The 25,554-nt window shown below is 42.1% G+C and overlaps 1 protein-coding gene across 4 annotated transcripts; it reads left to right on the top strand.

The window, feature by feature from the left end:
- The first annotated feature begins 4,218 nt into the window (after window positions 1-4,218).
- Window positions 4,219-23,695, top strand: Phf24 (PHD finger protein 24). Of its 4 annotated transcripts, XM_048783453.1 has the most exons (9): window positions 4,219-4,621; window positions 8,119-8,205; window positions 13,191-13,572; window positions 14,148-14,333; window positions 17,777-17,855; window positions 18,371-18,576; window positions 18,924-19,084; window positions 19,377-19,475; window positions 19,807-23,695. In XM_048783453.1, exons 3-9 carry the CDS (start codon window positions 13,195-13,197, stop codon window positions 19,901-19,903), a joined length of 1,206 nt encoding a protein of 401 aa, XP_048639410.1. In that variant the 5' UTR covers window positions 4,219-4,621; window positions 8,119-8,205; window positions 13,191-13,194; the 3' UTR covers window positions 19,904-23,695. The 4 variants fall into 4 exon arrangements, with proteins under 4 accessions (XP_048639410.1, XP_048639411.1, XP_015347996.1 ...); XM_048783454.1 differs by lacking the exon at window positions 8,119-8,205; XM_015492510.2 differs by lacking the exons at window positions 4,219-4,621; window positions 8,119-8,205 and having other exon boundaries at window positions 19,380-19,475.
- The last annotated feature ends 1,859 nt before the right edge of the window (window positions 23,696-25,554 follow it).

Raw genomic sequence — 25,554 nt, 5'->3', positions numbered from 1 at the left:
GTGGTTGTTCATTTCCTGCTTCTACCTTCCTCTATTAGAATTTTTCGGTGATAAACCCAATTGGCTCCAAGCTGGACTTGGCTCCAAGCTGGACTTTAGTGGAGGCAGAAGCTACTATAAGAGCACAGGGGTCAAGGGAGAGGAGGACCAGCCAAGCCTCTGAAGCAAAGATAGATCTGAGCCTTTGAGCCCGATCATCCAGAAGCAATATAATTGGGTGAAATAACTGAGTTTGGCACATCCTAAAAGGAAAGTTCTTTGAAGGAAGAAATAAAGGATGCAAAGGATTTTTGAGTACCAGTGTGGCAGGCACCATGCTGGTATATTTAAACATCTCATATAATCCTTACAACAGCATCATGAAATTATCCCCTCTGAAACCTTAGATACTCAAGACTGATAGAGGTTTAGCAATTTGCCAAGATCACAAAGCTTGGAATCATGAGATCTGTTCTTCAAATTTTGTTTGAAAAAAAAAATACCAGGGAAAAGCAGAAGAAAGAATGAATGTTTGTTAATAAGTTACATTAAGGTGCCAAGCATAGGTCTTTGCAATACTATATGCTCAATAAATATGATGATTAAACAAGTGTGAGGACAGTTTGACTGGAGATGAGACTGCCACAGGAGTGGAAACTGAATCCCCAGATTTCAGTGTGGGGCTTCCTTCATTGGCAGCCCCACTGTAATGATACTGGAGGTGGCTCTGGACATGGTTGGGTCTAGGAAAGGCTTCTGGTGTGATCTTTGACAGAACTTATTCAGGGAAACTAGAGAAACAATTCAGAGGATGGAGTGTCCTGAGGCCATCTTCTCTGCCAAAGAACTCTTCAGGAAGAGGAAGGAAAGACATGATTATGTTTAAGAAAGAGTGTTGCCCACTATTGTTTAGGCCTTCTCAGTCTGCATACCAGTGGACATTCATCCTTAAATACCACTCAGGATACTTTTGTACAACTGTGCCTCTGCATGAGGAAGAGGAGGAGGGCAGGAAATTGAGAGCTAAGGAAGGCTTATTGGGAATCTGTTGTCTAGGGAGCAAAGTGTCTCTATCTGACATTGATACCCCCTTGTCTTGTTCCCCTCAACATTTTCCTTCCAGGTGAATTCCAAGGATTTAATTTTGGGCCCCAGGATAGACTCTGGGCCAAGCAATGAAATTGACCACAGAACCATTCTGGAAATTTTTTCCTGTTACCCTTCTTCTCTTACACGGATCCAAACCTAGAGACATCCTCCTTTAATAAAACTGGCTTCCTCAGTCTCTTGGGATTACATATTGAGATACCCAGTTAGTAAGAGACAGAACAACCTACTTCACCTAGTGAAAGTTGTTGTTTTTTTAATTTTATGGCTGCCTGAAGGATGGGTGTGGTACTTATTGCACAGCTCAATGGAGTAAACTCTGACAGAGGTTTATATTGGTTCCCATGTCCCCATTATAAAGTTGTTTATAATCCTCTCATTTCAAAGCCCTCTCATCATCTTAACAGACCAAAATAAACAAAGGTATATACTATTTGTAAAGAAAATCAGAAGCATCAAGTCTGTAAACAATATCTTTGCTCTAATTCAGAGTTTTTTCCTTGCAGTGTTATTCCTAAATTGCTTTTTATTGAGGGCTCTTGGTATTGTACCCCTCATGACTCTGGAGAAAAATTGCTTGGTTGATCTAAGTGCTCCCCAAATCTTGGACCTTGAATACCATCTCCTGATGTCTAGCATTGGATAAACATTAAGATTTCAAAATGTCTAAGAATAGTTCCTAACTCCCCTTTAATCACAGTATGAGTCTGCAAATTAAATCATCTTAGAATGTATGTGAAGGAATTACCAGGTGGCCTTAATCTTCTCAAAAATGCTGTCTCCAAAGAAAAACACAGAGAGAATGGCTCACCCAGTTTCATTGGAGTATGTACAAAATGTGTCTGGATTTTACCGTCTGGATTTCTCAGTCTTTGGTCTTCCACATATTTTCTGATCACATTTTTATGGTTTTTCTTTTTCCAATAGTTGCCATATTTTTAACAGTGCTTCCTTTTCCTTGAACACGAATAGTAAAACCAAATAATGAGGTCTATTTCCCTCGCTCTTTGCATTTTTTCCCGTTCCTAAATGGATCATATTTATGCAAATAGTTTCCTATCTCTTTAGCTATAAAATCTATTATCTTTCAGTCTCACATGCTTCTCTCCAGCAATGTTGTTTGGTTTCTGCTATCTTCATTTTCCAAATTGATTTATGAATTTCTTTGGGGTTTTTTGGGGAAACGGGTATTTGTTGCAGTTTTGGAGATTGAATTTAGGGGCTGTCTATCACTGAGCTACATCTCCAGCCCTTTTTATTTTATTTTGTAACAGGGTCTTGCTAAGTTGCAGAGGCTGGGCCTGAATTTTCGACCCTCATGCCTCACCTTCCTGAGTTGCTGGAATTACAGACCTGCACTATCACACCTGGCTGACTTGTTCATTTCTGATGGGAATATATCATTGTCTACTCTGCCCTCAATCTTGGTTTTGGGTTTTTTTAAAATATTTTTTAGTTGTAGATGGACACAATACCTTTATCTTATTTATTTTTATGTGGTGCTGAAGATCAAACCCAGTGCCTCACACGTACCAGGCAAGCACTCTACCACTGAGCCCCACCCCAGGCCCCACCCCTCAATCTTAATGACCAAGTTCTGACAGGAATTGCTAATCAGCTTTGGACCAAGAAACCTAGATTATCAGTGTTCAGATGGAAACATGATTGCTATTTCCATTATAGTATCTCTCTCCATTCTCCTCCACTCCAGTTCCAACAATCCCCTCAGAGACCCACATACATACTAAGTGCTACTTACTTGCCAGCACTATACTGTATAAATATGAGAGTTCTTGCCCTTGAGAAGTTCCCACAGAATCAGTCTGCATTTCTCTAATCATTTACTATAAATAACAGGGACAGTAAGAGAGAAATACAGCTTTACAGAGTATTTACTATAATGAATGTTGAGTATGCCTTTTCCCAGGCATCAACTCAACTGCTACTCTATGCCACCTTAAGCAACCACATTCTAGACCCCTGCCAAAATTACTCTTGTCCATATACTTTGAGTGAACTGGTCATCCTCTTGCCTTATAGCAAATGTGGAAGATATGGAACAACTCTGTATTTCGATAGCATGCTATAATTTGTGAAGTGTATATATGAGTATATGTCATCTCTATTTGGCTTTAAGAAATGTTTCCTCTTTGGCGGGGGGGGTTCTCACTAAAACAGCATTAAGAGCATTAAGTAACTGGCTTTTTTTGCGGGGAGGGGTAGGTTGGTTGTTTTTGAAGTTTATGAATCTCCCATAGAGAAAACTCCAGTGTTTCACTGCAGTTACCACCTACCAGCTTGTAGGTTCTGAAGAGTTTCCTGTTGGGTCCTAAGGCTAAGCAGTGTATTCATTGGTTAGCCCTGGGACTTTTCAGGGTGTACCTTTTCCTAGTCTTAGGAAATCCAATTCTCTGAATTTTTGTTTTTCTGCCTGAAATTCAAATGAATATTCCCTTCTAAACAAATATTTTAAGAATACTACCTCAATCCAGTCCTTTAAGCTGATGCTAACTCATATGGGAAAACAGGTTTCCTTGTCTATTTCTATCCAGCACTCAGGCTGGCTTCAGTATCATCTAAGTCATGATGGAGTCCCCATATAGCTCCATGCCTTGGCATATGTTTTTACCTCTTCCTGGAATGCTTTTTTCCCCCCTTATCCACTAGGGTAACTCCCACTCACATTCAAAATTTAGCTCAAGCAACACCTTTTTTTTTAATCCTATACTTATGCCCCCTACACATGCACATACTTACTTCATTCTCACAGACTGAGTGAGGTTCCATTTGTTCATTCTACCAACAGTTATTAGCACTTGATCTGTGCCTGACACATAGTAGGCTGCATTCAGCAAGCATTTGTAGATTCAACAAACAAGTTAATGGTGATAATCAAAGTATAACAACTGCATTATATGGAACTGAATCTGTGCTTTGGGGACCTACAGCAGAAACAGGGAGTGCCTCTCCATCTTGCTGAAAAACTCTGCTTGCTCACACCAGCCAATCACTGATGGTGTGATGTTCCTTAACTGTTGCTTTGCTTCTGTGGGAAGTCAGCGCTGTAGCTTTTAATGAAGACTCAGCCCAGTCCCCCAGAGGCTGAAGATCATTCCATAATTTTGTTCTCGTGTATATTAGAGCTCTGTGAGCTTTCAGTAAATATTAAGTAGCAGCAGGACCTCCCTCATGCCTCATAGTCTTGAGCTGAGGCCAGGAAGACAGTTTTATGCAATCTTTAGCCCATCTGCTCCTTGGAAACCCCAGAAAAAACTGTGCAGTTTAGGGTGACTCTGTCTTCCTGCATAAGCAGAGGTAAATGGAAGGAAATGGGGAGATAATAGTTCAACCCCTTCAGGGTCTACAGATATGAAATCTAAAAATAGTGTATAGCCTACCACCAGATGCCAGAATGACTGAGTAGAACAGGCACCAAGAGCACTGTAGGAGGCACTGGATTCCTAAAGGAACAGCCAGTCAGTGGAGAACAACTGGACCATCTGGGGCTTGGATTTTCTCAAAAGATCAGCAAAGGGTAAGGGACTTTTTTTTTTTTTTTTTTTGGTGGTTTTTGTTTAAAGTCTTGGGCTTGATGCTGATGTGCACAGTAAACTCAGGTTCTATGCTAAGCATTCTGCATTTTTTATAAACCCTGGTTCTGCTGGTTTTCCATACCTTTGTGGCTATTCTATGTTAAGTACATGGTTTCCCCTAGGCTCTTAGTCCCTCAGACACTCGCATACTTCAAGGAGCCAGTTGTTGACCACTCTGAAGTTTTTCACCTGAACGTGCAGATACCACTCATGCTAAATTTCTCCTGCTCAAAATTGGGACAGGGGCTGGGGATGTGGCTCAAGCGGTAGTGCACTGGCCTGGCATGCACGGGGCGCTGGGTTCGATCCTCAGCACCACATAAAAATAAAATAAAGATGTTGTGTCCACCAAAAACTAAAAAATAAATATTAAAAAATTCTCTCTCTCTCTCTCTCTCTCTCTCTCTCTCTCTCTCTCTCTCTCCTCTCTCTCATCATAGTTATATTACTATTTATTAGTTTATTTATTATTTNCTAAAAAATAAATATTAAAAAATTCTCTCTCTCTCTCTCTCTCTCTCTCTCTCTCTCTCTCTCTCTCTCTCTCAAAAATTGGGACAGAGGAGATGGATTTTCAAGCTTCCTGCTTGTGCCTTTAAGGCAGGTACTCTCCTGTGGGTCAGGTACTGTCCACAGGACACAGCATAAATTCATGGAACTGTTGACTTTGGTAATATGAGTCTTTCTTGTCTTATCCTGTGGTTGTGGAAATTGGCTAAATCCCAAAATTTCATAGCTCTCCTTTGTAGTAAAAGAAATCGCCTGTAGTTGCTGTATGGTACCTGTTCTCATCCCTTCAAGTCCTGACTCATCATTCAGGCTCCGCCTCTGGGAAAGCAGAGTGAATGTAAAGAGATGAACTGACTTCACAGTTTCTAGAATTGAGTTCCAGAGATTTGGTCTGACCAGTTATCTGGCCAACTTTGATAAAGAGAAAGGTACTGACACCATGATCTCAAATAAACTTCTTATGTTGCCCAGTCATCTCTGAAACATTCATTCAAAAATAGTTATAGAATAGATGCTCTATGGAAGGCAGAGGGAACCATTCAAACTTTTCTCCCTCTTGATTAATCATTCTCTTTGGCTGTTTCCACACCTCCCACCTCCCCAGAGATTCTTTGTCTTGTTCCTACCTAGAGAAGTCCTCATAAGCTCAAGAAATCCCTTTTAATTGCATTTGAGCTTTTTGAACAGTTGCCATTCCCATATCAAGAATCAGATTAAAACAAGTAAATATACTTTACATTTAGCATGCTGAATGAGGCAACTCTTGCCTATTAGGAGGGTTGCTCCTCAGATCTCCACAGCTAAGAAGCTTTATAGAGAGTTCCTGGGAAACGAGGTTCCCTAGCTGCCTTTGCCTTTCTGATTTCTCCACCAGCTCCTGCTGTGGAGCAATCCCTCCTCCTTACTCCCACAACTTTACCCTTATAAATAATACCATTGCATTATAAGTAGGTACTCTGCAGAAAATGGGTGTGTCTTGCACACACACACATCCCAGGCTGCCCACATATGCCTTACTGCCTGACAAACACATCCAGACAGCCTTTTCTTACTGAAAGAAAGACTCTGGTGGTTGCTGTTTTCATTTATTCTAGTTCGTGTTGTCAGATGGCCCTGTTCTACCTTCTTGTCCCACTGTTATTTTCTAGCACCTGCTCCTATTCCTCAAGATTTTTCCCAAAAACATCCCTATACCATAAATTTTAGATAGTCATATCATTCTTAGGACAACATCTTTTTATCCTTGTTAAAGAAGCTGAAAATCTCAGTTCCATCCACCAGCCAAAAAAGTAGTCATTATGAACCATTTATAGGATCCTGGCAACTTGATTTCCTTTTCACTTGCTCTTCTTCCTAGGATTTCTTCAGCACAGGAGAGGCCAGGATTTTCTCACCAGGCATTTGTTTTTACTCATCACTAATCAGTACCACTTGTTTGTCTAGAAATTAGAGCTGATTGTGTTAATTTATCAAACACCCCAGGTGCACATTTTGGCGATTTCAGCACACTCACTTTTAATCAAGGGGTCTTTTATATATAGTTTCAATCCTCTCCATTAAAAAGTAAGGGATTTATCTCACTCTAAAGTCTTAATTCTGTTGCATCCTCACGGTTTACCGTCAGTTCAAAATGATGAGAAAACAAAAAAACTTACTTGGAGTCTTGTTTGGATTTTTATGATTTCCTTTTCATGGTTCTGTTCTACATGTTCTACCCCTACAGGCATAATGTAGTCTAGAAAAATGAGCCATTTCAAGTAAAAGAAACAGTAGTGATCAAAAAGTCTGCAGTCAAGCTAAAGAGTGGTTTGTTTTGTTTTGTTTTTATATTTGTTTAGTTGTTTTGCTGGTAGATGTCAGGTTCAATCTTCATGGGAATTTTATTAAGTATAAACTCCCCAAACATTGCACTAGCATTATTATCAATTAGGTTAGCTTGGTAGCAGTCTTGGTATCCTTAAAGACAATAATGGTATCCTTACAATGACAGTGGGTTAAAGCAGCACTGCAGTGTATTGGGAAGTATCTGTGGTTAGTTTGCTGATACACTATTAATGAGTCTGTTCACTTAGAAAGTAACCCTCTTAATTGGCTGGCCTTTGTTTTATAACTCTCATTATATCATCTTAAAAAAACAATAAGAACCAAATGCATGCAATTGCTTTTCCTCTAATGAATTAGTCATGAAAAAGTTAATTTAGTCTATTTATTCCAGATCCCCAGATAAGTGTTTTCTAAACTTTTTTTCTCAACCCATGCCTTCTTTTTTTCTTTTCTTTTCTTTTTTGAGACAGGGTCTTGCTAAGTTGCTAGGCTGGCCTTGAATTTGCAATTCTTGTGCCTCAGCCTCCCGAGTCCAACTGTGCCTTTTTTCTGATAAATATAAGTTGTATTGCTATTCCCTAAAACTTATGATATAACTTCTGAGAGGAGGCTGCTCCCAATTATTTAAAGAGCTAGTACCTTCTGCATATCCCCAAAACTTAGAGGATGCTATGAAGTTCTGCTGTTCTGTAGTCTGTTACACAAAAAAGTGATGACTTTTAATATCTGTTTTGCAAATACAAATACATATTATAATTGATCTGCTGTTTCAACCCACCGTATCCCTCCTGTGGTTTCTGGTATAGATCCCTGCAACCTGCCCCAGAATGTAGACAATTCACCATTTTAGAATCATTGCTCTAGTCTTTGTATTTAAAAATTAAAATCAATTTTCACTTTTTTTATAGTTTGAATGTATCACAGTTTATTCAGTAATTTCCCTAGTGAGATTTTAAAATGCCCCAATAAATATTGTTTTACATAGGCCCACAGGTCAAAGGATCACCAACCTCTTGTATATAGTAGGTTTTTCTCTCCCTCCCTTTTCTTTCCCTCCTTTCTTTATTTCCTTCCTTTCTTTTAACACAAATTTGTTATCTTACAGTTCTGGGAGGTCAATAGTCCAGCACAGTCCCACTGGGATAAAATCAAGGTATCATCAAAGCTGCATTTCTTTCCAAAGGCTCTAGGGGTGAGTCTGTTTACTTGCCTTTTCCAGCTTCTAGAATCCATCTGCATTTCTTCTCTCATGGCCCCTTCCTCTTTCTTTGAAGCCAGCAATGGCCAATCAAGTCTTTCTCATGTCTTATCATAGAGAGCAAGTTTTCTTTAGTCAAAGCTATATTAGTAGCTATTCCTCTCCTCTAGACCCTCCAACCACAAAGACTCTTAAGACAAACTTGAGTAAACTGTTAATTTTGCATGAGTCATGTCCAGGGCAGAGCTTTCTTAATACTCTTGTCTTTATAGGTGGCCATTTTTAAATTAAAAAAAATATGTAATTCTTTAATAAAATTTTTTAAATGATCCTAAAGCTAGGTTTTTCAATTGGAAAATTCAAATCTATTAGTAGTACATGCAATCAGCCACCCAAACCCAACCCATTCCTTCTTTCTGATAAACATAGGTCTATGACTGTTCCCTAAAACTTCTGATATAACTTCTGAGAGGAGGCTGCCCCTGTCTATTGGAGAGCTAGTATATTCTGTACATCCCCCCAAACCAAGAGGATACTGTCAAGCTCTGCTGTTTTGTAGTCTGTGTTACAGAAAGTCATTATCAGGAGAATAAATTAAATAGGACAGACAATATCAGGGAGCATCACATATAGTAAAAGTACGATTGGTTCTACAAAACTTTGGGTTCAGTTTTAGTTCTATAAACACGTGCATATATAGATCACCACATAAAATATATTTCTTTCTCAGTCATGGTCAGAGATTTGAAAAACATACCACTTAAGGTTTCTGAAGAAAACCTAGTGGTTCTGGAAAATGTAATTGCTCATAATGAAAATATGAAATGAAAGGTTGAGTATCAGTTTTGCATTCTCCCCTTCAGATGCCTTCACTGCAAGTTGGGACTTGCCTTCCTGCCTAGCCATAGAGCACAACCATTGCCCATGAGGCAAGTGGGCAGTGTCTAAGGACTGTAGGCATAGCCTCTTCAAGAACCCCCAGTTCAAAGCCTCAGCAAAAACCTTAATATATACTCTCCTTTCCACTCCCACCGCCACCGGGCTGTATACCCTCATTAGGTCAGTTGGCCTTGTAAATATGGAAAAAACATGAGCATTCTAAATGCTTAAGAATATATGCTTCAAACACTGTCTTTATCAGGCAGAGACCCAAAGCCCTAAGCAATAAAGCAGCATGTTCTGGTTCACATTACAGCATATCCAAACAATTATAAGACTTATGCCAATCCTAGTATTTTATACATACATACACACACACACACATACACATGTGTGTGTGTATATATGTCTGTGTGTGTATACACATATATGTGTGTATGTATATATGACTAATGTGCAATGTAGGAAAATTAGAAAATACAGAATAACAAAAAGATTAAAAATGTACATGGAGTCTTTAAAAACTTAGACCATAAGCTGGGTGTGGCGACGCATGCCTGTAATCCCAGTGGCTCAGGAGGCTGAGGCAGGAGGATCTTGAGTTCAAAGCCAGCCTCAGCAACTTAGCAAGACCCCGTCTCTAAACAAAATATAAAAAGAGCTGGGGATGTGGCTCCGTGGTTAAGCACCCTGGGTTCAATCCTCAGTATCAAAAAAAAAAAAAAGATAGATAGATCATAGCATTTTTATAACTTGCTTTATTCATTACGAATACATATTTTGAAAATCTTTCCACATCAATAATTATACTTCTACCTCTGTTTGTCATGTTGTTTAAGACTTCCCTTGTACCATAAATTAACCATTTCTTTAATGTCCAATGTTGTTTTCAATTGAAAGAAAAAGAATTTCTTCTTTTATTATTTTTTTATAGTTGTAGATGTACAGCATGCCTTTATTTGTTTAGTTTCTTTATGTGGATGCTAAGGATCAAACCAGTACCTCACACATGCTAGGCAAGAGCTCTACCACTGAGCTATAGTCCCAGCCCCGAAAAAAAGGATTCTTAATCACAATTTATTAATTGTCCACTGAAGCATGATTTCCTAAATTTGCTCAATAAATCTTTACCACTACTCTGACTACTCTGTAAGAGAATTTCTTATTCAAAGTAAATATTCTTCAGCTATATTTTTCAATTTTACACATTTACAAATGGGGGAGATAGGTCTTTCCTTTTTTATCAGTCAGTTTATAAATTCATGGGTTTCCTTGGTAACATAGATGGCAGGATAGAAATCTGCATCACTGTGATGCATATAAGCAGTGTTTCGGGGAAAAATATGTGGCTGTCATCAGATATAATATATATTAAGGTTTTATTTTTAAAATCAAGACTTCTCCACAATGAATTAATTAATTGGGAACTATTTTATCAAGCATCTATTCTGTTCAGACACCTTGCTAGGCAGTAGAGCTAGATACTCTGCAAGATAATGCAGTATAATAGAGGAAGCTGACATTGATCAGATAATCATCCTGTTAAATATGTAATGATGAAGTGCCCTACAGCCAAAGAGTATGGCACTGTGAGCACTGCTGGACTGGAGTCAGCAGTGACTTTCCCAGGGAAGTTATACTTGAGCTGAGCTGGACAGATAAATAGGTACTAATGGGACAGGGTATTCAAAGGTTCTCCCAAACAGAGGGAGCATGGCAAATAAAGGGTAGTATGATTGGAACATAGAGAAAAAAAGAAGGGAGGGGCTGGGGTTGTGACTCAGTGGTAGAGAGCTTACCTAGCATATGTGAGGCACTAGATTTTATCCTCAGCACCTCATAAAAATAAATAAATAAAATAAAGGCATTGTGTCCATCTACAGCTAAAAAATAAATTAAAATAAATTACAAAAAGAAGAGAGGTCAAACTGCACAGAGCCTCACGGGCCATGGTAAAGGGGTAGATTTAGGGGACCTTTCCTAAAAGCTGTAGAAAGCCATTGAAAAAATTTAATCAGGAATAAGGTTATGTCCCAGGGATAGCCTTATTTCAACCTGCACAGAATCCAACTTACTATTTCCTACTTTCTGTAACTGATACTACCACTCTTCTCACTACTCAATTTAAGCTACATTCTCTTCCTTTATCCTTCATCTAATCAGTTATCTAATCAGTGATTTATCCCTAACTTTCCTTAATTCTGTTTCCATGGTAATAAATACACTTGGTATCCTACTGTCATAATTTCAGTTTAAGCCCTCTACCTCTTGTCTGGACAATAGCCTTCTAATTGCTTCCTCCTCTCCTACCTATTGTTATCTTTTTCCCCAAACAAGCAAGTGAACTTCTTACTCATCCCTTAAGGTCCACTGTGACCCCTAGTACTATGAGCTTACCCTCTTTTAGATATTCCCAGTGTTTTATTTGACTTCTTTGAATTTTGGTATTAAATAGATCAAGTGGTAAAATGCTGTTCTCCTTTTTCTGTTTCCTATGATGAGCAGTTCGTGCCTTGTCCTAATACTACTTAATAAGCCTCCATTATAATGGATTGAGGGCAAAGCTAAAATGGACTCTGCTCCACTTAGAACAAGTATTCTCCAGCTGAATTCCACTAAGGTTCCTTAGACTAGGAGGTGGCAGACCAGCTTTGCAATGTGCCATATCATGTCCTTACTTTCCAGTGCTATACGCCGTCCTGCAGAGAAGGTCAGAAATAACATTTCTTTTTTAAAGGATTTGGACCTTTCTTGCACAGTTTGGAAAAAAGCTGGGCACAGTGGTGCACACCTGTAATCCCAGCAACTCAAGAAGCTGAGGCAGGAGGTTTGCAAGTTCAAAGCCAGCTCAACAATTTAGCGAGGCCCTAAGCAACTTAGTGAGACTGTCACTAAATAAAAAGTTAAAAGGTCTAGGGATGTGGCTCAGGGGTTAAGCACCCCTGGGTTCAATTCCTGGTATGGAGAGAAAAAAAAATCAGTTCAGAAAAACAGCTGAAAATGTGGGAATGACATTAATGAAGTCTTAGAAGAGTGGAAAATATTGTAGAGCCTATAATAGACCAAATTATGAGATAAACAAAGAGATCCACAAAAAGACAGCTACAAATTAGAAGGGCAGAGGAGCATTTTTGATCTTTACCACATGCATAGGAATGGCAGAGTTTCCTGACTACCTGATTCAGGAGTCTTCTAACAATAGGAGTTCATTCACTGATTAATACATAGTGGGCATTTGATGAGGACTATCCCTGGATGGATTGTGTACCACACTTATTGGAGGCAGTTTTATTCAGTCTGAATGCCTGAAATATGTTATGCAAGTATGCTTTGAGCCTTGAGTCTTCTTGTGGAATAGGGGAGAAACCTGAGTTCTGAAGTCTCCAATCATCTCAAAGTATAGAGGACTGGGACTCCTGGACAAATTTGCTTTAGCATATGAAGGAAGATGGAGATATTATTTCATATATTAGAGTGCTTTCCACTTTACTAAGCACTGTTAACCCATTTTATTACATTATCCTTATGACAGCCACGAAAAAGGGCCAGTAAGAAGTAAAACATCCTCTGACTCCCTTTTTTTTAATCCTTTTTTTTCTTGGTACCAGGGATTGAACCCAGGGGTATTCAGTCACTGAGTCACATACCCAGCCCTTTTTTAAAAAATATTGTTTAGTTGTTGATAGACTTTATTTTATTCACTTATTTATATGTGGTGCCGAGAATTGAACCCAGTGCCTCATACGTGCTAGGCAAGCACTCTACCACTGAGCTACAACTCCAGCCCCCAGCCCTTTTTATATTTTATTTGAGACAGGGTCTCTAAGTTGTTTAGGGCCTTCCTAATTTTCTGAGGCTAGCCTCGAACTTTCAATCCTCCTGTCTAAACCTCTTGAGTAGCTGAGATTCCAGGCATGTGCCACCATACCTGGCTCCTCTCTGACTCCTTAACACATACTCTCTCCATTCTTCAATGCTGCTGAGTCTATAAGAGGGGAACACCATTTAATAACAGTCAGTGCTTCAATAATAGTTGAAACAGATTGGCCTAACATGTTCAGCCATTGACTGAGTCTGTTCCCTCTGCTTTTTGTCCACAGAACCATGGGGGTGTTGATGTCCAAGCGACAGACAGTAGAACAGGTACAGAAAGTGAGCCTGGCTGTGTCTGCCTTCAAGGATGGGCTGCGGGACAGGCCTTCCCTCCGACGCACGGGTGAGCTACCAGGGTCTCGTCGTGGCACTGTAGAGGGCTCTGTACAGGAGGTGCTGGAAGATAAAGAAGCAGAGGCAGGCACCCCAGTGGTCCAGGAAGAGAGCAGTGTCAACCGTGCAGCCTGGGAACGGCTACGAGATGGACGTGGAGTGGAGCCTGAGGAGTTTGACAGGACCAGTCGATTCACACCCCCTGCCTTCATCCGCCCCACTCGGAAGCTGGATGATGACAAGCCTCCAGATATCTGCTTGGAGCCCAGAGAGCCTGTGAGTGTTTAGTTAGAGCAGGGTTATTCAGTCTTAGTCTTTCTGATGACCAAGGAGCAGGACAAAGAGATATGAGTTATGAGTGTGGTTGAGATAAGACTCAAAAACAGAAAGATGGAGCTGAGTTCAGAACAATCTTTTTAAATTTTTTCCATAAGAATAAAATTATTAGTTTAGTACTAATCCCTATAGGAAGCATTTAGAAATTTGGGAGGAGGGAGTTAGGGTATATCACAATGACTGTGAGTTCCTACTGGTGTTTGGTGCCAAAATCAGGATACTAAATGTCCTGCAGTGCCTTGGACAATCACTCATAATGGATTGTTCTCTCCAAAGAGGCTAATAGCATTCCTGTTCGAAAACATAGTCACAAAGGTCTGAGCATCTAGAAGAGTCTCCTGGTTCTTGTCTATCAGGAAGACAGCTCTGTCACCTTACAGGGGCTTCAGTTGGAATTGATCCTCTAGGCTGCTTCAGAGACTCAGCCCCCATGCAGGTAGCCCTGTGCTTAATGGCCATAGGATCTTGCTGCCTGAACTTTCACATCCCTATTCATTCCTGCCATCTTTTCCCAGATTGTCAACGATGAGATGTGTGATATCTGTGAGGTCTGGACAGCTGAGAGCCTCTTCCCGTGCCGGGTCTGCACCAGGGTTTTCCATGATGGCTGCCTGCGCCGTATGGGCTACATCCAAGGAGACAGTGCAGCAGAAGTGACTGAGATGGCCCACACAGAAACAGGCTGGAGCTGCCACTACTGTGTGAGCCTGGACTGCAAGGACAGTGAGCTGTTGTATAGAAGAGGACTTGGCACTTTCTTTGAAAACCCAATCTTATAATGCGTGTTTCTAGGCAGTGACCTGAAGGGTTTTCTAATAGTACATACAAGCAGGAGTCCTAAAGCTAGGATGGGTTTTCAGTATTTTCAACATTTGAGGTTAGGGTGTTCTTTGTTGTGGGAGCTGGATGCACTATAGGATGTTTTTAACAGCATCTCTGGCTTCTATTTCACTAGATGCCAGTAGCACATGCCCCTCATTGTGACAACCAAAAATGTGTCCTGGAGGAAGCAAAATCACCCCTTTTTGAGAACCATGGAGCTGGGGGTGGACTGATAGAACGAGACTAATTACTCAAAAGTAATATTGCCTAAAGCAATGCTTCCTCTAATAGTTTGTAGTTGTCATTTATTGTACTCACCTGAACATCAACCTGAGATCCTAAGCAACTTGCTTCCAAAAGGAATAGATTCCATCACAGTAAAACTCCTTAGTCCTATGATCCTTACTTGACCAACTATCTGGCTCTTAGAAGCATTTGTTCTTCATCTCTGAAGTGGTGGTTATGTGAATTAAATAACAAAGCTCTATTGATTCAGAACTTTGCAAATTATAACAAATGTCTTCCAACTTTCAATGGACAGAATCTGAGGTTTCCATTAAAAGCCATATTCATGTCCTTTTCTCACCACACCTGAATGGAGTTCAACTCTTATACGTTGCGCTGCATATATCTTCATTATTCTCTTATTTCAGAGTAAGAAGCACTGGATGATTACCCTCTTCCTGCTGCCTAGAAGAAAACAAGAGATCTGCCACTCTCTCTTTCTCTATGGCTTGTCTATAAAAATGGATTATAGAACAGTTATGTCCAGCTACTTAAACACCTTCCCCACTAGAGTATGCCACAGCAGACCCAGCTCTACGAATAACCTTCCCTAGTACCATTTTCCACCCCTTGAGATCCCATTCTTTTTGCCCAGAAACTCTGCTTTGCAGTGTGCTGCTGGCATGGGACTGAGTTGAAGGTGTCTCCTGCCTACTACCAGGAATGCCCTGCTCCCTTCCTAATTTTCTGTCACAGTCCTACCAACATTATCACCACTCTCCACCAGGCTTTCTACAAAGGCCTCTTCCAAGTTCATCCCTTCTTTGCTTATCTCTCAGCCAGGCTTCTTAAAAGAACTTCATCATCTCCTTGTGGCTCCTGAGTCACCCTCAATCTTGACTTCTTCATCCATCATCCTGCTGAATTGGCTCTTCCTAAGATTACCAGTGATCTCTTCATTGTCAAGTCTCATAACCTTTTCTCAGGCATCTTATTTGATCTTTTTGAAGTATTTAGTGCTTATTTCCCTCACTTTCTTAGGGTTTGAGTATGGTTTGTGGAAATTATTATTAGCTATGGAAACTAGAAAAGATAGAAACTCAATAAAATCCCCCCACAATTGTATTACCATTGTTAAGATGACCTCCTACATTGTATGGCTCTCTTTGCCTCGTTTCCAGTACCATCTTCTCTACTGATTCTCCTGCAGCCTTTTTCTCAGACAATTCTTTCTCAATATCTTTAGTTTTTTTGTCTCAGTCTTAAATGCTAGTGTGTCTCACAGTCCTATTGCTAACACTCTCCTTTTCTCACTATACTCTTTCTTTCTCTTTGGGTTACTTCATCCTATTGAAACACTAACAACTCCCATATCTGTGTGTCCAGACTTAAATTTCCTGTTGCTTGAACTTATCCATCTTGATGTCTCACAAGTACTTCATGCTCAACATGCCCTCAAATGAACTCATCTTTCTACCCAAACCTGCCCTTCCTCCATTCCTTATCTCATCCCCCAATTTAGTCCTCGCTCATTTTTTCCATCATAGTTCATATCTAGTAAGTCACCAAGCTCTGTTGACTCTACCTCTAATATCTCTCACATGCCTCCCCCTTCTCTTTTCTCATGTATGAGTTTAACCACTCAATCATTTCTTACCTATATTATTGCAATAGCCACCTAACTGCTTTGCATGCCTCCAGACTTTGCCCATCTAATTCATTTTCCCACAGCAATCAGAGATTTGAACATGGCACTCTCCTTTGGTGCCTCCCCTCTTTCCTTTTCCTTTTAGAACAAAGACCTAACTTGAGAGGCTCAATCAAGGGAGTTTCAGATGCTTTATAGTCAAACTACTTCTTTTCCTTGCACCCCACCCCCTCACACATATACTCTCTGACTATCTCACAGTGTTGCATACATACTGTGGTGGTGCCTAGCATATATGAGGTGCTCAATAAGTGTTTATTGAAAAACTGGTTTCTTTATGAAATCCACAAATGAATATTAATGAAATAACTGCTTCTGTTCTTTGCTGGCATTTTAGGGGGGAATTGATCTTCTGTTAAAATCTTAGATAATTTTAAGGACTGGATAGTAATAATAACAAACAAGAGCTGGGCACAGTGGCACATGCCTGTAATTCCAGTGGCTAGAGAGGCTGAGACAGGAGGATCGTGAGTTCAGAGCCAGCCTTAGCAAAAGCGAAAATAGAGCTGGGGATATGGCTCAGTGGTCGAGTGCCCCTGAGTTCAATCCCCAGTATCCCCCCTCCAAAAAAAAAGAAAAAAAGTTAGGTACAGTGGTGCACACCTGTAATCCCAGAGGCTCAGGAGGTGGAGGCAGGAAGATCATAAGTTCAAAGCCAGCCTCAGCAAAAGCAAGGCACTAAGCAACTCAGTGAGACCCTGTCTCTGCATAAAATACAAAAAGAGCTGAGGATGTGGTTCAGTGGTTGAGTACCCCTGAGTTTAATCCCTGGTACCAAATAATAATAATAACAAACAAAATATCAATGCTTGTTTGGAATTAAAACTTATGTGTCACCACAAAAAAATTCATTTAGTTTTAGGAATCTTTTGTCATAATGGCATCTCTTTTAAAACCATTCCAGATTCATTTAAAGCAATATAATCCACTAGGATCAGAGCTAGAATTCATTTTTTTGCTAAAATATTCTTTGGGCACAACCTAACACAGAAGTTAGATAAATAAAATGTATAAAGTTGGAGCTGCTCTCTTTGAGGAGCACAAGGATTTATAACTGTGCCCACTCACTAGCCTCCTTATCCCCTGCAGCACCTTTCTAAGGTAGTTTCAAGAAACCCTGATGTTAGCTCAGTAAATAATTTGAAAGCTAATATTTAGGTAAAGGGGACATCTGGATTCTGAAGAAAATTCTGCCCCAGAGTTAGCCAACTCTGAGAAAGTTCTTTCCCCTTCCTGGGACCTCAATCTCTTTGATTTATAATGGGAAGCAGGAATTAGGTAATCTTGGATTGCCTTCCAGTTGAAATACTATTTCTGTTCCTCTTGATCCTTAGCATTTCTTTCTTACTGGCCTATATGGCCACTGACTCAGCTTTTCTTTTTTTTCAGGACAATCTCAACTTGCTGCTTACTGAGGAAGAAATGTATAGCCTAACAGAGACCTTTCAGCAGTGTAAAGTCATCCCTGGTAAGGCTGGCCAGTGCTACCAGGAGGAAGAAGGGCCATATTTCTTCTTCATCCTTTCTAGGATGAGCCATGCATGAATAGAGTGTTCTGGGATTCAGGAGATAGGAGGTAAATGGGTTCTTGTTCCTCAGTTGTTGGCCAGCAGAGGCACCCACCCCAGCATAACCTGAACTAACCTGGCTATGAGAAGCAAAGACTTAACAAGACCTGTGGCTGGGAGGCACTAAGGACATCCTAGAAATAAGTGGAGATGCCCAAGGCTGAGTAAGGGTGGGTATGACCAGCAAGAGGTGCCTCCTATGGCCAGGCATGGTGGTACATACCTGTAATCCCAGCTCTTCAGGAAGCTGAAGAAAGTATTGCAGGTTTGAGGCCAGCCAGAACAACTTAGTGAGACCCTGTCTCAAAATTTTAAAAAAGCTGAGGATGTGGTAGAGCATTTGCCTAGTATGTGTGAGGCCCTGGATTCAATCCCAAATACAGAAAAAAAAAAAAAAAAGAGCTGCCTCCCACAGATTGCTCCCTGACGCTGGAGGACTTTCTTCGCTACCGCCACCAAGCAGCGAAGCGGGGGGACAGTGACAGGGCACTGAGTGACGAGCAAGAGGAGCAGGCAGCCCGCCAGTTTGCAGCCATGGACCCTGAACATCGAGGCCACATAGAGTGGCCTGACTTCTTGTCCCATGAATCCCTACTACTCCTGCAGCAATTGCGTCCCCAGGTGAGGGGCAGCTGGGATGAATTTCCATGGGATATTGGGTGACAGAGGTCTGGAAAGCATTCTGGGCAGGTTGGGGGAATACTGGATACTGTCTGAGCAGGAACCAATATCAGGAATGTATTCAGGTTCCATCCAGTGACAGATGATAAGTGCCCAGGCTGGAGAAACTGCCCCAGAAAGATTGGTTTACACTGAGCTCCCCTAAAAATGTTTGTTCTACCAGAAAGGCTCTAGAAACTTCCAAGGGAGGTTGTAAAGGTTAGGTAATGGGAGTAGGATTCTCTGTGGCTTGACAGTTTATAAGATATTTTCATCTCCAAGATCTTAATGTGTCTCTTCTTCCCCAGAATTCACTGTTGAGGCTTCTGACAGTCAAGGAGCGGGAACGAGCCCGAGCCACCTTCCTGGCACGGGGCAGCGGGAACACCATCAGTGAGGCAGAGTGCCGCTGGGCCCAGCACTCTTGGTTCTGCAAACGCCTAATAGAGGCTCCTTCTTGTGGTGTGAGGTCTGCTCCTTTCCATCTCTGCCCCCATTTAGTCTTCCTTCTCTTTTTTCCCATGCCAGTGGCCCTTGGTGTGAAAGGTACCTTCCTGCTAGTCCTACCAAAAGCCGGGAAAGGATCCTCCTATGCATTAGGCAGAGGATTGTTATTCCTGTTGGCCAGTTCACAGGGTGAACTGTGTTGCCATATGTCAGAAAAGCATGATGAGGCATATCCAGAGCCATGGGTTCACCAGAGTTTGGGAGCAGTCAGGCCTTTCACTATTCTACTCCTAACCACATGTGCTTATGCCTAGCAGTATCAGCCACGTGGGTCCCCTAGCAGACAGCAGCCCCGCCAGCAGCAGTGGCAAAAGTCAGGATAAGCCCCTACTACCTGCAGAGCACGAGTCCAGGTGAGTAGAACCTCCTTACCTAGCTTTCTCTACCCTCCCCTCTCTAATACACATATATAAGTAAGAGAGAGCATCACCCACAGTTACTGAAGAATAGCAAATGCCTTCTCCACAGGCATCAGACCCCAGGAGTACACATTTGACCCCAGTTCTCTAGACCCAGCCACCCCATCTGCTGATTTGGTAGAGCAGTCAGACATGAGAGGCATGAGACTTGGCTTTCCTGAATTTTGTCTAGCTTAAGCCATGCTCCCATTGGGATCAGGTCTTGTGAGCCTTTGGGTTCTGCATCAAGCCTCATGAGCCTATTCTTTATTTATGTCTACTGCAGATCTGTGGACTGGCCCACCTTCCTGCGAGAGAATGCTGTCTACATCTTGGCTGCTCGCCCTAATAGTGCAGCCATTCACCTGAAACCCCCAGGATAGCATGGCACAGAGAAGTTTCGGTTCAGGAGCACTGGCATCTTCTCCCTTCTTCCCTTTTCCTCTTCCTTCCACCAAATTCTGGCTCTGAGACTCATGGGGATTGGGCACTGCCAGCATCTTAATTTGTCATTAAGCTTTATGGCACTGAAATCACCATTCCCCTCACAACAGAGGCAGTTAGTACATTGCCACAGGGAAAATCCTTGAGAATTGTGGCAGCATCCACTCCTGGATCATCCCCTGTCCTCACATCATAGACTGGACTTGCCACCATATGCATACAAGTGTGCACATGCACATATAGTCACACACATGGATATCAGTCAAGCTGGTTCTTTTTATTTGAAAAAGGATCAGAGTTCTTTTGTGAAACCCCTGGTGTGGATGAAAGGTGTCTACTCATCTCTTCTATTGTCCAGTTCTGATTTCCAATAGGCAAAACTATGGCCAAGTTATTATTAACAAAGGAGCATATCAGATTCACATTCCCTCCTGAGGATACTGAGAGACCCTCTCTGCCCACATTGAAAACCCCTTCTGTGGTGAGCCGATGTTACTAGTAGGTATCTGTTATGTCCCTGAGTATGGTGAAGATGGAAAAAATTGTTCAAAACTACCACTTCAGTTTAACCCATTATTTATTTAGATTCTAATTCTTTGAGACAGATAAGGTAACTGCTTGTGAGATCCTGAGACAGCCTCTCCTGGAGACCAGAATTCTAGGAATCTCACAGCCAGGTCATCCAAATCCAAAAAAAGTCTTTATCAGAATGGTAAAAACCCAATGTGAGCCTTCCTGGCCCCCATTTTTCAGATTGTTAGCACATGGCCTAAAACCCAAGGAACCTGAATGGAACAAATATGCTGGCAGGAATCACAACCCTCTGTGTTAAATGCCACACCCAAGTCAGCTACCACAGAGACCAATGAAGACAAGGTCTGCAGGGAAGAGGAAAGGAGAGGGCTCATTCTTTTCCATTGTTCCAGCTCAACCATAGCCCTAGAAAAGTGTGCCTTTGTGTGGAGAACAGAGCCAGCCTCTTTCCCAGCCGAAGAGAGAGCAATGCTACAGTAGTCCTGAGCAGGGTCTTCTTTCAGCCATCCTGACAATGAGGTTAGGGGAAAACTAGGGCCTGTGAAGATTTGCGTCTCAGCTCTCTCGAGCAGAGGACGTCCCAGTAGAACTTCACAGAAGGAAGAAGTTTCTCCTTTTCCCCATCACTGAGATGTGGCTTCAGTTGCTGCTTCTCCCCACTGCTCTCTACAGTCATTCTCTCCATACTGGGGCCTGGGCATGGGAGGACTCTGAGAGATAAGCAGAACCTACCAAAAGGGCACCAAGTTTGGCCTGCAAGCCTCAGCCCTTCTTCCCAAGTTCTCAAGTCAGTGTGTGGTGTGGGTCAGCCTTGGCCTGGGGTCTAGGTTCTAGATTTCTGTTGTCAACTGAATTACTTAGCCAGATCTGACTACCAAGAGTTATTCTAGAGGGAATTGAGTTTAATCATGCAAAAGCTCCATGGCACTTCTACTAAATTGGGTGCTTACAGAAGAAGGAATACCACTTGGTGTGGAGATACTCAGAGGAAAGCAGGAAGCTGCCACCAGGGGCTTGGTAAGAGCCCTGTGTAGTTTCCTTCTGTAGGAATGGCTTGAGCTAGACGCAGGGTGAAAAACTGCTGGGGATGGATTCTTTAGGACTGAAATGAACAGGAGAATAATGTATATATATGGCCCTGAACATTTTGAAACTCACAGCCCTGTAAATACTCATCAACCATACTCCCTGGACTGATCCAGTCAGAGGGGCCATTATTCAGTCTTATTTTTTAAAAAGGAAAGCAAACACATGACTCCTGGACCCAAGAACTGTATCCAAAGCTGCCAGACTTGGTAATTTTCACTGAGAAGATTAAAGCACGTTAAACACAAGGGCTCTTACTTTCCTGGCAAGTCATCCTCTATACCAGTGGCCCTGGGCTGCTGGGTCTCACAGACAAGACATTTTGAGTAGAGACAAGCTCTGGGCTTTGAGAGCTGGACATTTTTTTTTTCTCCTGACTCCTTATCTGATACAGAGACTAAAAGTCCAACTTCTTGCTTCTTGATCCTTCAGAGATGAAGGTGATTCTCATTGCTCTGGAGCTGCTGCTTCTACCTCTCCATGAGTGAGTGGTGAGAGACTGTGGGCCGGACCAGGCTGCTCTGTCTCAGGGCCTGCATAGCATGCCCCAGAGTTCTTGTAAAATGGGAAAAAGCTGATTTAAAATCACTCCTCTCCCTGTCTGAAGTCAGGAAGCTTCTTGGTGAAGAGCCTGCTACAGAGGGCCTAGGGAACACTGCCCCCAGCAAAGAATAGAGTTTCAAATCCACAACAGTTCTGGGAAGCAGAAAAATCACACAAGGGAGGCTGGTCTCTTCTGTGTAAACATCTAGCTTTGTACCAGAGGAAGGGTCCATTGTTCTTCAGTCCAGAGTTGCAGAAACTCCATCCCAATCCCCCTGTCCAGAATTTCCCTTTGGAGTGTCCTAATCCCTAGAGACCCTCTGTAAGGCCCATTCCCTCTTCAAGATTTCCATCACTGTGATTGTCTGAAATTCTGCCAAGTATAAAAAATAGTGTCTGGCTCTAATAAGGGAATGAGAGAATGTTTCAGCCTTTTCTTCTTGGCTGCTGAAAATTGAGACCAGTGCTTTCCCCAAGTACCACCCACCCAGACACCAGCCATGGGAGGCATGAGTTACACATATGCTCCCCTGAAGACCACTTAACCTAAGCCTGTTTTTCACACAGCTGTCCTCTACACTTTTATTCAAATAAAAGGGCATCTGGATGATACTGAGGGTCACTGAGGAAGTGACTGTCCAGGTCTGCTGTTTTGCCTTCCCCAGTGGAACATTTGAGCAGTGGCCCCTATGGTATCCCAGGGATGGAGCAGTTTCCTCACTCCTAGATATTGATCCAACTCTCAAGTGCTCTTTCTTTGAGGACAACTGCAGCAGAAGCCACGAATACATTGCCTGTTTCTACCCTCAGCCCAAGCAATGGGCTAGCAGGGCAGACACCCACCTTTCTGGCCCTGGTGCTCCCTATAGGATGTCACCCCAGGTTTGCTTAAATGGCTGAATCTTAGGGCTCCCCAATTCCTCTCATCAATATGGAAAGCACAGAATCAAACTGCCTGGGAAGAGGGTACCTCACTGGGAAGTAAGCTCCAGGGTTGTACCCAGGCCTCTTAGCCCAAAGCACAACTTCAACTATTGCAGGCATCACACCTTTGGAAAGAGTGGTGCCAGGAAGCCCTAACACCAAAAGAGAGGCTCAGAAGAATCTGTCTAGCAGGGCCCAGGTCAGGCCATGACCACCCCATAGCCAAGAGTAACCTCTAGGCAGGTCTGAAAACTGACAGCAGGCCATAATATTCCTGCAGGTATGTCTCCTTCAAAGCAGCAGAGTAAAGGCAGATGTACACAGTCATGTGTTACTTAACAGTGGGAATCCATTCTGAGAACTGTGCCATTAGGCCATCTGTTCACAATGCAAATATCATAGCATATATTTACACAAACCAAAATGTCTATGGCATTACTAGGCAATATAGTCTTACGGGACCATATGCAGTCCATTGTTGGTTGAAATGTCATTATGCATCACATGATTGTTCTTCTGAATTTGCCACTAAAAGGCAGGACAATCTCTGCCAGAATTTCAGGTCATCCTGGCAGTATTTGTAACCGAAGTCCCTTTGTATTCTCCTATTTACAGTGGAATAAAATTGCTACTTTCTCCTGCCAGTTAGCTTGAATTTGCCCAGGATATCTCTCTCAGCCCCAGGCTGCAGCCCAGACAATGGAGATTTCCTGAGTGGGCCCTATCAGTGCATTGTGTTCCCAACAGTTCAACCCTAGGGTGGAGTGGAGCTGGGCATTTTCCCTGATGTTGTTTTCCTGCTGCCACTATTTTTGCCAATCTTCAAAAGAAAATAATCAGTTTATAGAATTTCCACTAGTCCCAATCAGCACTAAGGAAAAACTGTTACCCTCTGGGCTATACTCCCCAATGATCCACAGCATAGAGAGGGGGCCAGGTCTCATTTGGACCAATGATTAAGAAGCCCAACCACATTTCAGTTTGCATAGCACTGGGTGGGCCTTCCCATATCCATGGTGAACAAAGGCCTTCAAGCTTAGCTCCAACTGTTAGGGATGTCCTTGATCTGTCTCCCAAACATAGGCTGTGAGAGGGATCTCTGAGAGCCCCTGAGTAACAGTGAAGGATCCAGTGCCCTCTGGTCCCTCATGCCTTTCCCATTTACTTTTCTGCAGAAGGTAACTTGACAGTAAGCTAAGGGGGACCATCCCAAGCCCTGTCTTCCCATCTATAGCTGCATGTTCCTTCCATGGCTCAGCCTTCACAGCACTCCAAGAAGGAGCACCTAGAAGCTGGGCACAGTGGAAACTATAATAAAGAAAATGTGATGCTATTCCAGTTCCTGATTCCTGTTGTTTGGGGAACCTCGAAATGGGCAGGCTATTTCTCTGTGGTTTCCCATCATTGACCAATTCCTGGGTCTGGGGATAAGATAACTGTGGCTCTCTTTCTAGAGATTTCCTGGCCCTGGCTTTCCCAAGAATCGAATAATGAGGGTGTGTGTAGGAGCACCACACATACAAACACAGAAGGGAAATGCAGCAGGAGTACTGAAGGGGAGAGCCTTAGTAAGAAGTAATAAAGGCTTCCAGCCTGTCGGCTATATATTGTCCCCCTCCTCACCAAAGGTTCATTTTAGACACTTCTTCCAGTTCCTGCTAAACTACAAAATATGGAAGCTAGTTGGCTGTTTTCTCCTGAATTTCTGGGACCTCCCTAGACTGATAGATTCCTTCCCACTTTTACAAACTGTTTTAGTGTAATATGATAGAATTGGGAAAACTAAGGTTTATAGAGGCATTTGGAGGACTATGAAATCCCCATTCATCCCTTTACCTGGTTAGAAAAGCCAGTACCTCAGCTTCTCTACGCTGTGGATAAGATGCTGACACTACCTCCAAAGCCACAGAAGTCCCAGGAACAAGTAATTGCTAACATTTTTAAATATGTATTATGCAGTGGGAAGTCCTAAGTGCTTCACATTCATCTTCAAAACTACTCCTGTGTGGGGAGTAAGGTGGTACAATACTTTCCTAGCAAGCTCAAATCCCTGGGTTCCATCCCCAGAACCACAAAACAACAACAGACCCTGTGAGGTTTGTGTTACAGATGAGAAATATGAACAGTTTGCACTTCTCAAGTTTGTTTAATCACACAGTAGGAAGTGGAGGAACCAAGTAGTCAGTCCTCAGTGCCCATGTTCTTAGCCACTTTATTGTACTGCCTATCAAAGTACACCTAAAAGGAATGACTGTAGAAGGGGCTAGGACATACCCCTTCTGTGTCTGGGAATAGACCTAAACAGGTAACCAGGCTGTAGTTACATTACAGATTTCTCTCCACCTGCACAACTCATCCCACTCACTCATTGGGCGCCCATATCTCTCTTCCTGCAGTTTTCCCATGGAGAAAATTGTCCATCAGACTCAAAGGTAAGTTAATACCATCACACAAACCTCTTCTTGTCTCCAGACTCAATGAAGCTGAATATCAGGACAGAAAT

Source organism: Marmota marmota, unplaced genomic scaffold (assembly GCF_001458135.2).
Source record: "Marmota marmota marmota unplaced genomic scaffold, marMar, whole genome shotgun sequence".
Lineage (NCBI taxonomy): Eukaryota > Metazoa > Chordata > Mammalia > Rodentia > Sciuridae > Marmota > Marmota marmota.
This window is presented reverse-complemented; position numbering and strand designations above follow the sequence as displayed.

Excerpts from the sequence above, each read along its gene's own strand:
- Phf24 (XM_048783454.1), top strand. The coding sequence starts at position 13,195 with ATGGGGGTGTTGATGTCCAAGCGACAGACAGTAGAACAGGTACAGAAA. Across the intron at positions 18,577-18,923 it reads TGCAGCAATTGCGTCCCCAG|AATTCACTGTTGAGGCTTCT; the intron begins GTGAGGGGCAGC and ends CTTCTTCCCCAG. Across the intron at positions 19,085-19,376 it reads GCTCCTTCTTGTGGTGTGAG|CAGTATCAGCCACGTGGGTC; the intron begins GTCTGCTCCTTT and ends GCTTATGCCTAG.